A 16050-nucleotide genomic window follows, 5' to 3' on the forward strand; every position below is an offset into this window, starting at 1 on the left:
ATTATTATAATTATTATTTTCCCAGTGGTTGCCTACAGATAGCTGTAGGCATTGAGAGATTGTGTAGATTACAGTAAATCAGAATGAAAAGGTAGATTTTGTGTAGATGCATTTGTCTGCTGTAATTTTTTATATATATTAAACTTACTGTAATTGTACAGTTCATTTCTGTTGTAAACATCATTAAACCATTTTCCAAGTGTTTTAACATGTATGCATTTGTTTGTAGTTTTTTTAAAATGTCAGGGGAAGGCTAATTCCCCTCCTCCCGCTGCATCAAACTGGGCCAGAAGATTGTCCTTTCTTTGTCTTGTCAAAGTGGAGGAGAGCCCAGGGTTTTTTTTTTGCACTCCGCTTGAAGCTTTTGTTCTACTTCTGTTTTATCAACTCCCCTCCTAAAAGAAAAAAATCCCACAGCTTCAGTTGCTTCCTGAAGGCAAAGAGAAGACTCAGCTCACACCTACGGTGAGTGTCCCTGAAACAAGCATTGGATGCTTTTTGAAATCAAGATCCATTTGTATCTAAAGGGCTTAAAGGTGATGTGTTTTCCTTAAGAATTTCTTTCCCATTGTTTAGTGGTTGGTATTCTATGACTGCCAAAACTTGCGATTTCTACATCTTGTAAATATGGTTCTCAGATTTAAAAAAAAAGCAAGCTATTTTCAGTACTCTCTCTTCTTGCATCAAGAACAAGAGTGCTTTTGCAGTAGGAACTGTGCTGTAGTTTTCAGCTCTGCTGTTTGAGATATCACCCGATTCCCTCAGATTTTTTTTCTTGTCATTGCAGGAGAACAGTAAGGGATCTAGGAGATTACTTGCAAGAAACATTCATTGCCATGCATGGGATGTCTCAGGTTTTTTTCGCACTAATTTAGTATCTTTGAAATATTCTTCAAAAGCTACAAGCACCTATTGCAGATACAGTTTTAGTGCTTAAGTTGGCACAGCCTTGTCATTTACATAGCAGCAATTTCAGCAAGTTTTTCTGCTGCTAACCCAGTCCCTTAAGAAATGAACACATCACCTCACTGGGCAGTGCCTGCAGTGCAGCTCTTGTTCCCACAGCCTTGCTTTAGCACTGCTCCCTCTGCCAGGACTGGCAGAACGAACTGGTCAGTTCCCATCCCAAATTAAAATACCCTTTGTTTTGCTGGGCTGTTTTTGTCCTTGCCGAGTTGCTTACAGGCTTCACTGCACAGTCTTGTAAGTCACTGGCAAAACTGAGGATGCAGTGGGAGGTGAGTGTCCCTTTTATACCTAGGCTTAAGCCATTTTTCCAACATCCCATCCCACCTCCCAGGATGTGTTCAGGAAGCTCCTGTCAGAGCACCGTCCTCCTTGGCGTGCCTAGGAGGTGACGCTGCTGGCTGTAAATTGGTGCAGCTGGCCCGACTGCGTCAGCTGATGAGCTTGTACCCTTCCCACAGCTGTTCACTGCACACGTGCACACACAGGTCTTCGACACTAACTTTTTATTAATTCATCAAAAATACATTACATCATTATTGAACTAGTATCTCTTTGGAATGATACCTGCATCATCTTTTAAAGGTAACCTGATGATTAGGCTGGTTTGGAAACTGCATTTACATTGGCTTTTGTACAGTTTCTTTTGCCCAGAAGTGACAGTTTTGGTCTGTTTTTGACATTAGAATTACCATACCAACTCTTACAAGGGGAGCCTGTTCTGCCATGATAGTTGTATCTGTTGCTGATGTGAAGGGCAGACGTTTCAGCCAAACGGCGTTCTCCAGGGTGAGTTTTCCTGCCTTTTCCAGGATTACTCTCTTTATCAGAGTCCATTCTCCTCATTTTCGTTGTAACAGGGGTATCTTCTGCCTTCTGAGAAGTCTCTTACGCAGGTTACCTGGCTCTTGCTTAGCTCCAGGTGCTGGATGAGTGGCAAGGCCATTGCTCAATCTTTTCTTGGAGCTTAGCGCTCATTTTCTTCATATTGAAAAGGTGGCGTTTAGCCTCTGTCCTTCTCTACAGTACCACCACATCACTTTTTTTAGATTAAAGAAAAAAGCCAGCCTCCACTGAAGCAGTTTTTAAAAGGTAAATTTCAAGCAAAAGGTTTAGCTGGCCTGTGTCAAATAGTCTTAAGATAAATACTACAGGAAATAACTACAGCCCTGTCTTTGCAATTTCTTTAAATGCAATGAAACCATAATTGCATGTCTGGATACCCCTGGAAGGCAAGTAAGAGTTACGGAAACAGCTGTGGGTAGTAGGTGTGGTCTGGTCCCACAACACAAATCTTACAAAAATCAGCCTAATAACCACTATTACTGGAAACAACTTTACAGATATGTACATTTTAATAGCTAAAGCTTGCTGTTACATGACTCAGGAGGGAAGGGAGAAGGGACTAACCAAGTCCAGACGTACTCCCTCTGTGCACCAACCCAAGTTGGTTGTTGCACTGAGAAAATACACAGTGCTTGTTTTGGATGAAAAAGGCTTTCCCTCCTCTCCTCCCCAAAGCAGGTGGGCATCTCTTACTGTTGCCCATCCCCTCGGGGACTCCCACTTAGCGGGGGGGCAACGGCTGCATTTGGAGAGCATCATAAGTGTCCTTGGTTGCTGTACTGAGGCCCTGAAAAAGAGAAAAACAGGTGAGGTACGAGTGTGAGTGCTTAGTTCTCCCTGGCTGACTGGTCAGGAACAGGGTGGCAGGGACTCAATAGTGTAATTCTAATTTTTTTTTTTCACTACAGAGGGTTTTTACTAATAAATGATTCCTTAGGCTTTGTATGGTGTCAATAGTTATCACTTACCTGAAGGCAAGATGCATCCTGAATAACTGTTATGAATGTATGACTAACTCATCCTAACTGGGTCTGCAGACCTTTAGAGTACATTTTGTTTGCATATTATTGTCTACTGAGAGCTGAATGATGCTAGAGCGAATGTTGGCTGCTAACTAAATGAATAGACATCAAATCATGGACTTTCTTCTCTGGACTTCTTCTCTTTAATTTGGAAGTCAGGTGCAACTCCGGGTAAGCTGGCAGCAGGGCTTCAGATGGCTGTGAACCCTGGGAAGCCCCCCTTACACCCCTTCCTGCAACGCTGCAGTCCCTCTCCTGCCAGCCTGCTCTGGCAGTGGTAAGTCAGCTGTAATGTTCAAGTTACAGATCCCTGCTGCAGCTGTGGGAACAGGCTGCTCCAAGAGTGAGGCAGCAGAGGACATGGTGTAGTCGCAGGTCAGCCCAGGAGGCTGCCAGAGCAGAGGTAACTGGAGCTTCCAAGAGTGAGGATTTAGTAAGGCGCCAGGTGCCTGCTTGTAGAACTTCTACCTGCCCTTCACTCCTCTGCTACGAATATTTCGTGGCATACCAAGTACACAGATAAGATAGTGCTTCTTATCAGCTGCCTGTGACTATCTCTCTCAGCAGAGCAGATTTTGAAGAAAGGTGCCATTAGCTACAAATATGCCACGTTACAGGAACACTCACTGGCATGTGCTGCACCAGAACAACTTTTTTAATATTTATTTTATTTTTGTCATTTTGAGGTGTCAGTGACAACATACAGGCTTCTACAGAAAGCAGAATGCATTTTGGAACAATTATGCTTGGCAGCCCAAATAAGGCGTAATTGCTGGATTCCTTGCCTCTGTTTTGTGTGTGCAACACCGAAACCCTCCTGACACACCAAGGACTGGAGGTGCTGACCCGGTTGTGCTCTGCACAGTGAGATGCGCTGAACCACTGATACTTTGAGTTATGACTGCAGTTTGGGAACCTGAAGGTCTCCATTTATGCATCATCTGCCACAGTCAAAAGGTGGTTTTCCAAGATGTAGGACTGTGGAAATGGGTTCTACCAAAGCAGCTACACAAGTGTTCCTGCCAGTTGTATTTAGAACGTGCAGCCACTTTATCAAAGTACCAGCAGTGTGGTCTTTGCGCTCAATCTGACTAACTGTCCTTAGAAAGGTTCTTCGAAAGCTCTGCTTTATCATGCATCGCTAACAGTGCAGTTAGGTATGTAACTACAGGCTACAATTAAGCCATGAAGATAGGCGAAGGGAACATCTCATGGATGTGTTGCTTACCTGGTAGACACCTTCGTTCCCTTTGCCTCGCCGCCTCTGCTGCTTTGGGAAAGAACAACAAGCATAGATTAATGGGTGCTTTCCCAATTATGCGAAAGAAAAGAAACCCTTGACTTCCCCCATGCTGTACTGAGGGTCAGCAGCTGTGTTTGGCCTGGGCACACTCTGCACAGGAGGGAAAGCACCTGCTAAGTCTGGACCAGCCCGGACATGCTGCAAGGGCTGTGAAGGAGAAAATAGTAAGGATTGGAAATAAAAGGAAATTATTTTGGTTTGCTGACATATTTTCCTGTCATACTGTTATAATACTGCTATTTCTTTGATTTACTGTATGTATAGAGATTTGGCAGTGTTCCTGTAGACATCAATTGTTTTATGAGCTGAAGGCACACCTGGAAGAAATGGGGCTGTATTTTTTGAGTTGCCGCATGTCAGCTGGTGTCCAAAGGACTCTGGCCCCTCTATTGGACAGACATGCATAAGTAAGTAAATTCTCCAGCACACATTTTGTAAGCTCTCTAGATGTTCAAAGGAACTGCAGATAAGGCTGTCCTGAGGACAAAGTTACACAGGATTCAGTCAAATAACTACTGGGACTGTTATGGCACCAGTAGAGCACACAAACAAGGTCACTCAGACTAGCCAGGTACAACAGAAAACCTTCTCCTTGAACCCACTTGCCGCTGCATTCCCAGGAGTACGGGGAGCAGCCAGGCAAAGCAGCCAAGTGGTGCACGAGACTGTGATTCTCAGGTGAGAACCGGGGACAGCAGAGCTTACAGCCCTCTGGATGGAGGCTGCCACACAAAGCCCGTGGCTTGTCATAACCACCCCACCGCAGCAGAGCCCTGACTGTATCACGAACACATAGCAAGGAGTAGTGCCTGCCACAGTTAAAATTGCAGCAGCCTGTTAAATGACCGTATATCTAGAATGAGGCAAGGGTTTTGGTGTTCCTGTCCCCGTCCCCCCAGTAATAGAAACATTCATAAAAACGTGGCGTGACTTTATAAAGCCACAGCTTGTAAACTGAGCTTGACTATGGCAGAGGGGCATTAGAATAAAAAAGGGGAGGGGATTAAATGTCGGTGTTGCTTTAGCATTTCTCAACACTAAACTTTGTTTTGAAATGCCCCTTTTTCCACATTTCAGAGGGAAATGAAAGGTTATATATAAGACACTTTGACATAAAATAGAACCTGTGTAGGTCACAGCAATTTTTCGTTTTGCCATAAACAGTGGGTGCAGATGGTTTGTTTTCAACACAAGCTTCCCTCCCCCAGGAGGTGGGGCACAAACTATCCGTTTGCTGCTAGCTTAAGACATGTAGCTGATGTGTTCCTTCTTAAACATTTGAGAGTGGAGCTGGAGGAAGGAGAATGTTTCCCCCCATTAATTGTCTGAAGACAGGCACAAGGAGGAGCTTGCAAATGCTGACTTGTGCCTAGAGAGCAGGCCAGCCTTGACAGCCTGTAGAGGGGAAACTGTGAACCTCCAGCTCTGAATTGCTCTGGAGGAACGTGCTCAACTACTGTGAGTTGCAGCACTTGAAACCAGACATTTCCTTCAACTATTCCTCACCCATCTGCTACCTTCTGCCTCATCAGCTCGGGCAGCCATCAGAATTTTTCTGTCCAAAAGCTGAAATGTTTTTGCTTGACGTCATTCAATCCACCCAGGGACACTGCTGGTGTACGGGCTGTGTTTCTGATACTGATGGGACAAAGCTTACTGTCTGATCTCCACCTTGTTTTATGGCTACTATAACGCTATAGCTACATGTCTTATTTACCGGTTACTACAGGCAATAGGTAACTGCTCTCAGCTGTGCCTGTAGGTGCTGTGCAACACGGGGACTTCCTCGTGCAAGGCAGCTACGTGCAGCCGGGGCTACTGCTCTGTACGGGAGCGGCAATGGAGAATTTTTGATCCCAGGCTTTCACCAGGCAGGAAGGTAGGACTCACCTCTCCCTTCATTCCAATTTCACTGTATGCCTCGCCCATCTTGTCCTTCTGCAGCGACTGTAAGCAGAGAGAGGGAAGGAGTCAGCATGTTACTAGAAAAGCCAAGCCAGCCCCTGGATGACTACACTGCAGGCCTGTGCTTCCGGGGCTGCCTTCCCTTCAAAACTTCAATATATTCCAGAGAAGAAGGGACAGTGGTGGGACTTGACTGATGTGCATTTAAGTAGATGCTATACATGATCAAATCTGCTTAGTATATCAGTACCACCTCATGTCCAAACACTTCAATGAATATAACTCTACTCTCAACCAAGTCATTTATCTAGACTGGCACCAGATACTACAATCAAAGCTCTCCAAAGAAAAGCTTTAGGCAGCATTTGCTCAGGAGACAAACCTGAACACGCAGCTCAGGCCCAGAGAAAAGGGAAGTCTAACACTGCAGGATGAAGGCTAAGAAAGAGGAGCTCTTCCTTCCTCCATCTAGGGAAGCAGTTCCCAGATGCTTATGACCAGCTGTGATCAGAGCATCTGTTTCAGTAACGATGAAGGCCAGGTTTGGAAACAAGCTTGTTTCTCAGCAAGCACTGAACACCCAGAAAGACACAAGTTAAGGCACGAGCATTAGCATTCATGTATCTGTCCTTTGGAGCACAGACCACCACATTCAGCCAGAGTTAAAGCAATTAAATCAAGAGGTTCCTAAGCAGTCACTCCTAGATGGACGGGCATTTAGCCTTTGCCAGAGAGCAGTCAGAGAGGGCGGAGAACAAGCACGTAAAGTACTGCAGCATCAGTCACATGGGACAAAGGTCGGTTAGTCACTAATGGCTAACGTAAAAGGATCAGCAGGTATCTTGAGCCAAATTCTTTTCCCCGTCTGTCCAAGCAGTCAATGTTTTTCTCCTATCATGGAGCAGTGAGCAGAAATTTTCTAGCAAAAAAAGGGAAGGTAGAAGGGATGATAAGTCTTTAAAAGCAGCTGTTAAGTTTGAACCAAAGCTGAAATTGGGTAGGCAAAAAAAAAAGTCTTCTATGAAATAGAAACTCCTGTTTCCAGCCATCCCTCCCTCTCCTCTCCCTCCAGCTCCCCCTACTCACAGTGTAGATAATGTCCTGAGGATTCTTTCTTCTCTGCTGTAAAAGAAAAGAAGAAAGTTGCCCACATGTTGCACTGCCAGCATCCCCGCCACCTTGTACATGCCTGTGCATTTGCTCTAAGGCACAGCTAGAGCTCTACGGACAGGCCATGCCCGTTACAGCCCATCTTGCCTCCACCCATAAGGCTCTGTTAAGACAACTTGTTCTCTGGAAAATTGATTTAATTTTAATAATTGATAAAACTTAGCTCTTCTCTGCTCAATCCCTACAGCTGTCACCTGAAGGCAAGCCCTACACGCTGATGCGAAAGGTTTCCCCTCCCTTTTCTTTTGAAACTGTTGGGCTCTGCAGCAGAAACAGTTGTTTTGGCTGCTGCTTTACTTTGGTGGCACTTGTTTGGCAGCATCACATGCAGCGAGCTCTCGTGAAACACCCACTCCTGCCTTGCCTGCTCCACATCCGCCCCAAGGCTGGGTGTCACTTCCTATTCTGGGTGGCTGCAGGCTCTCAGCAAAGTGACGGGGGCGGGGGGGGGCATGAGGGGCAAAGATCAAAGAGGATGGGGGAAGGTTTACTCTTGTCCCCGCCACGCTGGCAGCCGCCTGAGTTGCTGCACAGATTTTGCCATTCCCTCTCTAGGAAGGCACTTGTGCTTAGCAAACACATGATGACTGCCTGCATGTCTAAACAGCGGTTAGGCACCAGAAGGAAGGAACCAGATTAGAAGAAAAAAGTGCATGTGTGGGAGGAAGTTACCTGGTGTCTCCCGCCCAGCTCAGGGTCTGCACCTCGCTTTGCCCCCAGAACGTCATATTCATCTCTGTGTCCACGAGACAGTTTCTGAAACAAGAAAGCAAGAAGCAGTGACAGACATTATGATCGTAAGAAAATAGATCTTGACTTAAGATGGGGAAAGAAAGGGAACCCAGCTTGGTGTCCAACCTCATGAGTACTGTAAACTGAGCTAGAAATTATTTTTACCCCTTAATGCAACTGTCAACAAAAATGTGTTTGTATAAGCTATGGAAATGACAAACAGTTTCTGTGCAGCACAAAACTGCAAGCCATTGCATCAAGAACCGTTCTTAAGTAGAAATGTGTTGAAATGAGAACGCGCGAGGGGGAGGGACTCCGACTTTCATGCTTTCTCTCCCACTGGTGGGTGAAGATTCCATGAGCTTGATTTTTCTTGCAGAGCAGCTCGTCTAAATTTGCATCAAGACGCTACAGAAATTTTATGCCCAACACGTTTCTTAGCTGGGAAGTGTTACCTTGGAAGAGGGGAAAGGAGATATTTCAGGTCAGAATAACACAGGTGACTGCGCTACTGAAAAGGTGACAGGCAACACTTCTTAAACTGAAAAAAAAAACGCAATAGCGTTCATACATTACACAGTTAAACAGTAGAACTCATCACAGGATGTGGCTATGGTCAAAAGCGTGAGAGAAAAAAAAAATTAGAATCAAAAGACAACCAGACATAGCAAAAATAGCTAGAGTTTAACGTTGCCATGAGCGAGCAATTTAGCTAGGAAGGACACACGGGATCTTGTCTCTGTCCTCTTTCACTGCCTAAGGAGCCATCTGATGCTGGCTACGATCAGGGTACAGTGGATGAGGTAAACCCTCTGGTATGATCTGGTACAACAGGTATCGCTGTAGGGCAGCAGGAGAGCTTGAGAAAGGAGACAGCAGGGCTGTGATGACTCAGGCTCCGCGCGCTTGATGATATAAGAGCTACAGTCCCCCAAAGTCAGCAAGGTGACATTCCTGAGTGTTTGCCCCTTCCCCAGCCCACATCAAATAACATCAGCAAGTCGGGTGGTGGCATGGCTGTGAGTTGCTGAGGAACAGCAGTCGGTGAGAGCTGCAAGCCATGTGCAGAGGGCCGGGCGAGAAATTGGGGGTGCACGTCACATGTAACAGCCTGCACACACAGCTCTTGCAGGCGTGTTACACGGTGCAGCACACTGAGCACTGCCTCTGAAATGGGCTGCGTTCCTGGTATACCTTCAGCTCAGTGGGTCAAATCATGAACCTACGGCCCATCTATCTAGCATCCAGCCAGGTAAGTGACAACAGCGTGCCCTCATCAGATTTTATCTTTCCTCCCTACAACTGCTGTGCTGCACACTTGGGTATAGCGCATTCATTAGCTGGGTCATCCAAAGTTTTTCTGATCCACAGGCAATTCACTATCTGTAAGTGCCCCAAAAGGTTTGTCTGGGTAGCAGATTTGAAAACAAACAGAAACCAGTAGTTACTTACGTTATAGACATCATCCTGGCCTGGTTGCAGCTGTGGTTCAGAGGCTTGGCTAAGCTGGAAAAGAGACCATACCGTGAGCAGAGAGAAAGCGACTCCATTCAGTCCTTTCGTTCCCTGTCTCCTACAAGTCACTGTCATCAGAAACAGGGCAACCCATAAGCAGCCACCCATGGCACCAAAGGGGCTACAGGTAATACAAGCCACTACTGCACTGGTGCTTTTATCCGCACGCCAGGTTGCCTTCAGCAGCCAGGTCATTTTACTTGCACATTGACACCCATTCACAGGTACTGAAAGCATCTGGTGGTTTTGGTTTTTTCCCCCTCCCACCAATTTTGCATTCCTGTTCTGTGCATATCATAATCCTGTGCTATCAAAAGTAGCTCCATCAGGCTATAAAACCATAATTGCAGCCTGTATTAAGAAAAACTGGATATCTGGGGCTGCTAACAACCAAAACCACTCCCTGAGACCCCACTCCTCCAGCAAAAGCTCTGCCTGCAAAGTTCCTAGGTGTTGCCAGCTTCAGAGGGCGCAGGGGATCCCTGCACCCCTCGGGAGCAGCACCTGGCTTTCAGGGCTGCGGTGCCACCTGGGCAAGTTGCCATGAGTGACAACTAACAGGTGGGTAAAGGATTTCCCTTCTGTAGCTTAAGACGGGCTCTGGGTAGGGGAGGAAGAGCTGCTGGGCAAGTGCACGGCGGCTGCAGCAGCTCCCTGTGCCAGGTTCCTTCTTGGATGCTGTGCTGAGGTGCACAGCTCCCACCGGCCGGTACCGTGCATGCACCAGTGGCTCATCCCTCTAAGTTCCCGAGCAGAGCTTTCATCTGCACTTGGGATTTACACTGGCAACAAAAAAGTTTTCCCCTTCGCCATTACCGAGTTCTGCTTATTTCTTCTAAACATCCTCTCTCCCTCTGGGTTCAGCGCTGGCTTTGCAGTCCTGAGAGATCCCACTGCAGAGCCAGCGGGGCACCTGCAGCAGCGCAAGGCTCCTGCTGATGATCTCGGCCCCGACCTGGCGAGAAGCAAGCCGAGATCCCGAGCGCAGCAAGCCTTTGCTTCTGGGGGGAGGCTGAGCCAGATGTACAGACAGCGGCCAAGACACCTTTTCACCTGCTCAGGCTTGGCTGAAAGCGCCACTGCATTGGACTGCCCTGTGCCGAGGAGAGGCAGACAGCTCCTCTCCTGTGATTAGCAGCGCTCTCGGGGCATGTACGGATCTGAAAATGCACATACCTCCATCAAATTACGTTATTTTCTTCCGTGGAAGTGAACTAAAACCATTATTTGCCTCCCTAGATGCTGAACAGCTGCTGGATGGTAACAACAGCCCATCAAGTTGTGTCCATCCTGTCCCCCTGACTCCTCTCCGGTGGTTGTTGGGGTTACATCTTTTGTATCATCGCACTCGTGCTATCAAAGATGTCTGACTTCTTGAGACATTTTAATACATCCTTCACAAGCTTAGCATTTATCCTGAATTTTCTGCATATCCTTTCCTCTCTTTCCAATGAGAAAGCAGCAGAAGAAACCACATCACTGTTGATGTGGCATTTCCCAGCTACAATATCCAGAACCTCTGACTGCATCCAGAACTGTAGCATCAAAACACTTTCTTCCCCTCCATTCATGAACCTGCAGAGAGAATTCCCCCAGACTGCTTAGGCTGGCACCAGGAAAGTAAAAAAAAAAAAAAAAAAAAAAAAAAAAAGACATTCTAAAAGACATACTTCCTCTCTACCCCCACTTTCCAGCTCAGCCCAACTTGTTTACACCACCAAAGCCAAATACATCAGTGTTTGGATAGACTGACCTTTGCTTTCACAAAAAGGGCTGTCACGATGACGGCATAAATGAAGAGGAATCCATCCAGTAAGTAGCAGAGTCTTGGGTCTGTCAGTCCAAGAATTTGTACAGCATCTGTACAGAAACATCAGATATATCAACAAACAAGGTCATTTGTTTCACTGGGTGCTTGATGGCATAAATGCAGCAATGCTGCATAGCACTTCATGAATAAATAGCCAGTATGAGGGCAAGTCTGTCCACTTGCAAAGGAAACAGAAATTTGAATAAGAATCATGGGATTAATTAAGTCAGAAGGGACTACCACAGGTCCAACCCTCTCTCTGAACAGGGTCAGTTAGACCAGGCTGCCCAGGACCTCAGCCAGCTGAGTTAGGGTATCTCCAAGGATGGAAAAATTTGCAACCTCCTTCAACCAATACAGGACATTTTACCCAGAGTTTCCCACCTGCAGAGCCCAGGCTGTGCTCCCCACAGCTCGCAGGCACGGATCAGGGAGTGAGCACAGGCGTGGAGATAACCAAGGGTCACTAACACCGTGGTTACTACAAGCAAGCCTCACACAGAGCATTTGTTTTCTGGGAAAACCCAGCACCATATCCTGCAGGGATTCATTATTGAGCCTGGTTAGGGATTCCTACATCAACTAAAACTTGTGTGTATGAGAAAATACATCTGTTTGGACAAAATTTTAGGGAAGGGCTTCTCAGAACAAAATTTTGTGTTAAATGTAAAGAAAGACTGACACCACCATAGCCAGCTGGAGATCCAGGCTGAAGTCACTATTCTACTCAGAAGAGGAATTTGAAGATGCGTCTCCCCTATCCCAGGTTATATATTGTAACCATAAAGCTGCAGTGTCTTCTCTGTGAGGGTTCTCTTGGGCTCCCAGTTTGGGGATGTTGGAGACCATTAATCATGAGAAGGGAACCATGGGCAGGAGAGACAGGCTTTTAACCCCAGATGTCAGGACGCGTCTGTGAGATACCCATGAGACACCCTGGTGTGCTTCCACTTCTAGAGGAAGGTCTTAAACCGGAATTCCCCACACAGGAACCTCAACTGCCTGTCTCTTGTTGGCTAGATCACCCTCAGAAGTTTTTTTGTTTTGTTTTTAAAAGAAGTGTGAAAACTTTTCCGAGGGAGAAAAATCTACTACTACCCTAATTGAGAGCTCAATAAAATTGTTACTCAGAAGATGTTGACATTCATTTCCTAATCAACATTGCATATATTTATACTCTGACTGCATCAAAGCAGGGCACAGCAATATTGTCGGTTTTCGGCAGCTAAAACTAATGAAACTGCCCCTGTATCGGTTTGTAAACAAGTAGTAAGTTTACAAATATAGTTTAAAAAACCCAAAACCAAACCAAAACAATTCAGGTCAAGAAGCCTAAGTAACTATAGATCCAATATGCAGCTCCAGGTCCATTCCTAAAGGAAAAGCTGTATTACATGGTTACTAAAAAAAAAAAAAAAAAAAAAAAGTCACTTAAAAAAAATGAATGAGATGTACTTTGTATAAAGAATTGGAGGGAGTTCAAAAGAGAAAGACAAGAATGATCAAAAGCCTGTGGAGACCTTCAATGAAGATAAATTGAAAAGAATTGGTATGATTCATCTCCTTCCTAAGGTGAACAAAGTAGGGCAATTTTCATTAACCACATGTGCCGGAGGGTAGCCGAGCCACTCAGTGCAGCACTCCCAGGTGCGGAGTTGCTCCAGTGCCAAGAGCAGGACCATTCTGCACACTGGGGTTTCTCCCTGGCCCATCAGGCCACGCTGATGATTTCATTAGAAGAAACTTGCAGAAGACATTCAAGGCAGTACACACTCACCACCATGAAGTAGTCACTCTCGCAGAAATAAAGTTGTTGATGATGGCCTGTCGCACTGCTCAAGTGTGCAACTTATATAAAGTGTGACTGAAAAGCTGTGCCCGGATACTTGGTAATGTAACTGTAAATTCTCAAGCAGATGATGATAGAATCACTGTTCCCACTGAAAGCCTAACACAGCCAGAAAAAAACACAAAATTTCCAAACAGTAGATTTGTTTGCTTTTCTGAACTAGGAAACTAGGAGTTCACATTCCTTTTTTTTTTATTTTTTAATTCATGTAGAAACAAATCCATAGAAATAAATTAAGATCCTAGATGGTTCTCCTCCTTCCCCTCCTATTTCTATTATTTTAAAAATAAGGTTCAAAGCACTTTATAAACAACAACCTTCACCACATTTCTTTCAGATACATGAGATAAATGAGACAGAGAGATTAAGTTATTTGCCCAACATTGTATATTAAACCAACAAACAAGCTGAGATTACCTTCCTAGTTTTTCTTCTAAACAGTCATAGGACAATATTTTACACCAGAGTTGGTTCAACACAAAACCAGCTTGAATGGCATTAGACTTAGTAGCTAAAATGCAGCATTGGGGAATACAGCTGTACAGCATCCGGAGGCAATTTGTTTCCAGCAGTAATTCAGCTGCTTTCCTGCAGTGCAGCAGCCTGCCCCAGCATACCCTGGCCTCAAGCTGGATGTGTCCAGAAGCAGCTCAGGGTTTTCCAGCACTGCGCCCAGATCAGAAATACTGCATAAAGAAGGTGAGCAGCCCAGCACAGAGCCAGGAAGCCTGGGGATATCTGAGACACTGCTGAAGGTGGTTTTGGGGATCCTGGCCCTGACTCCCCTTTTCCTGTATCAAAGCAGGGCACGTTCACACTGTCATCTCAAGTCCAGTATTTCTCCAGCACTAATAAAGTCCCCAGCCCAGGAGGAGCTCAAGCAGGAGACATCAAGGACTACAGAGAAGTCAATAGTGCAGGGGACTAAGCTGTAGCTCTGTGTCAGCCATGGTCAACCTTGGCTGACTCTGCGGAGCTACCCAAGTGCCTGCGTGGTGCTTCTCCAGGGCAGCTTGGCCTCCAGCACCTCAGATAATGGATTAAATCTGCTCAATGAGGGAAATCCTGCTAGACATAGTCTGGCTGTGATGGTTCCTGGAAAAATACGTATTGAGACAACGATAAAGTCCAATGTTTAGAAACAAACCAAGAAAACGAATTAAATCTTGTCCTGTCCTTCCTTAATATGTTTGATTTCTGTATGAATTAATTCTTGTCTTGTCCTTCCTTAATATGTTTGATTTCTGTATTCTTTCCAAAAAAAAAAAAGGCACAAAGCACTTTCTAAATAATAACCTTTGCAAGCTTTCCGGATTAGAAAATGAGAGAAAAAAAAAACCCAAAAGACACAAAACCTATTGAAACAAAGGTCAAAGAGATACGAAGTGTAATAAACAAGTAGCAGTTAAAAGAGTTAGCATCCACGCACATGAACAGGACCAGTTGAGGTTTATAAATCGCTAGAGGAGGGGCTACTGCCTCTTCAATATTCGCACAACACGCACAAACAGAAGACCAGTCCCTTAGGCACCACCAAAATGTACTCTCTGCCCCTCATCAGCCCTGAGCTGTGGTTTAGGGGGCTGAGGCCAAGGTCGCACTGCTGCAGTGGATGGGCTGATGATGGGAGCCAGGCAAAGCCGAGCCTGCCAGGCTTGAGGGAGCAGTCGCATTCAGCCGCCTCACGCAGAGCAAAGCACAAATAATAAATGTTTCACTGATAATTCCCACTCTGTTAACCTTACAGATTACCCAGTACCTACTGAGTTGCACAGCAGCTTTTCAATATTCATAACCCAGTATTTTACCAGTGCCAGTTTCAACAGTCCAGTAAAGTACAGCAGGATTTTAAAGCAAGATGCCTAAATACAGGCAGGCGGCACAGCTAATATCAAGTCACAGGCTGGTGGGGAATACAGTTATGTTGCATTGTAAATAATGTCAAGCTTACTGCTTAAATGTGGCTCAGACAAACAGCATCTCTCCAGGCATCAAAAAGGAGTTGAGTCACAAGTCGACATCTAGGTATGAGGTCAAAGTGGTGCTTTTGCTTGGCAAGGATGCAAGCTCTGAAGGAATAACAATTAGAAAGTTGGCACTTATGCTTGCTCACCACGTGCTCCTAAGCAAGCAGCTGCACAGTTAGATCTCCCGTTGCACAGCGGGGATGACATTTACTCGTAGACCACAGGGCTGTTAAGGAAAGCCAGAAACAAACTACGCAACTTACAGCATTAGGTAATCACTTGTTATTTTAGGAATTTGTACAGAAGTTATGGAAAGCTTTGTACAAGGAGCTAACACAGGCCGAGTAAGGACTGGCAGAACCATAGCAGGTGAGGTGGCAGGAAAGGAGATGGAGTCAGTAAGGGGTGCAATTGCTGCATTTCATGACAAAGTTTCCAGCCCTTCTCAATCCCAAACCCCACATGCCTGCCACCACATTTGGGACTGTATCCCAAGCTGCGCTTCTGCCACTGAGAAGTTTCTTCCCAGCACTGCCTCCTTCCAAAGCCTGGACTTTTGTTCCCCTCCTCTTCTCTCCCCCCACCCAGCGATGCAGCCCTGCCCTCCTCTACGCCCAGGCACTCTCTCCTGCCATGGCAGGCTGGTGCAGACACATGCCTGCACCCCAGCCTCGCACCCCTCCCTCATCCCCCTCCGCTCTCATGCCCCCAGAGTGGCACTGCCAGCGTCCCTGCAACAACCCCCTGTGGCCTTTTACTTTTTTAAGTAGCAATGAGAAGGAAAAAAAAAAAAAAAAAAGGCAATTCACATCAACTGCTAGTGACAAAGCGAGTGAGAAAAAACCCTCTAGCAACAGACCGACAGCAACCCTGGTAGCCAAAGGAGAGGAAGCCCGGGGGCTGATGAGGGAGGCCATGCTGCGGGCGCCCGCCTTGAGAGCGCTGCGGCAGCCCGCCATGTGCGG

At 46.0% G+C, this 16050-nt stretch overlaps 1 protein-coding gene across 1 annotated transcript; it reads right to left on the bottom strand.

Moving 5' to 3' along the window:
- Positions 1-2533: 2533 nt before the first annotated feature.
- CD247 (CD247 molecule) lies at positions 2534-16044 on the bottom strand. The gene is made up of 9 exons (XM_009701478.1): positions 15945-16044; positions 15574-15616; positions 11213-11324; positions 9397-9450; positions 7885-7968; positions 7129-7164; positions 6028-6084; positions 4063-4104; positions 2534-2599 (listed from the first exon to the last, which is right to left on the bottom strand). Exons 1-9 carry the CDS (start codon positions 16042-16044, stop codon positions 2534-2536), a joined length of 594 nt encoding a protein of 197 aa, XP_009699780.1.
- Between the last annotated feature and the right edge of the window lie 6 nt (positions 16045-16050).

This window comes from Cariama cristata, unplaced genomic scaffold (genome assembly GCF_000690535.1).
Source record: "Cariama cristata isolate BGI_N322 unplaced genomic scaffold, ASM69053v1 scaffold966, whole genome shotgun sequence".
NCBI classification, from domain to species: Eukaryota; Metazoa; Chordata; class Aves; order Cariamiformes; family Cariamidae; genus Cariama; species Cariama cristata.

Coding starts and splice junctions, on each gene's coding strand:
- CD247 (XM_009701478.1), bottom strand. CDS start 16,044: ATGGCGGGCTGCCGCAGCGCTCTCAAGGCGGGCGCCCGCAGCATGGCC. Junction 11,325..15,573: donor GCAGAAGCGCAGCTTGGGAT/ACAGTCCCAAAT, acceptor CTGATGTTTCTG/TACAGATGCTGTACAAATTC. Junction 2,600..4,062: donor GGAACGAAGGTGTCTACCAG/GTAAGCAACACA, acceptor TCTCTTTTTCAG/GGCCTCAGTACAGCAACCAA.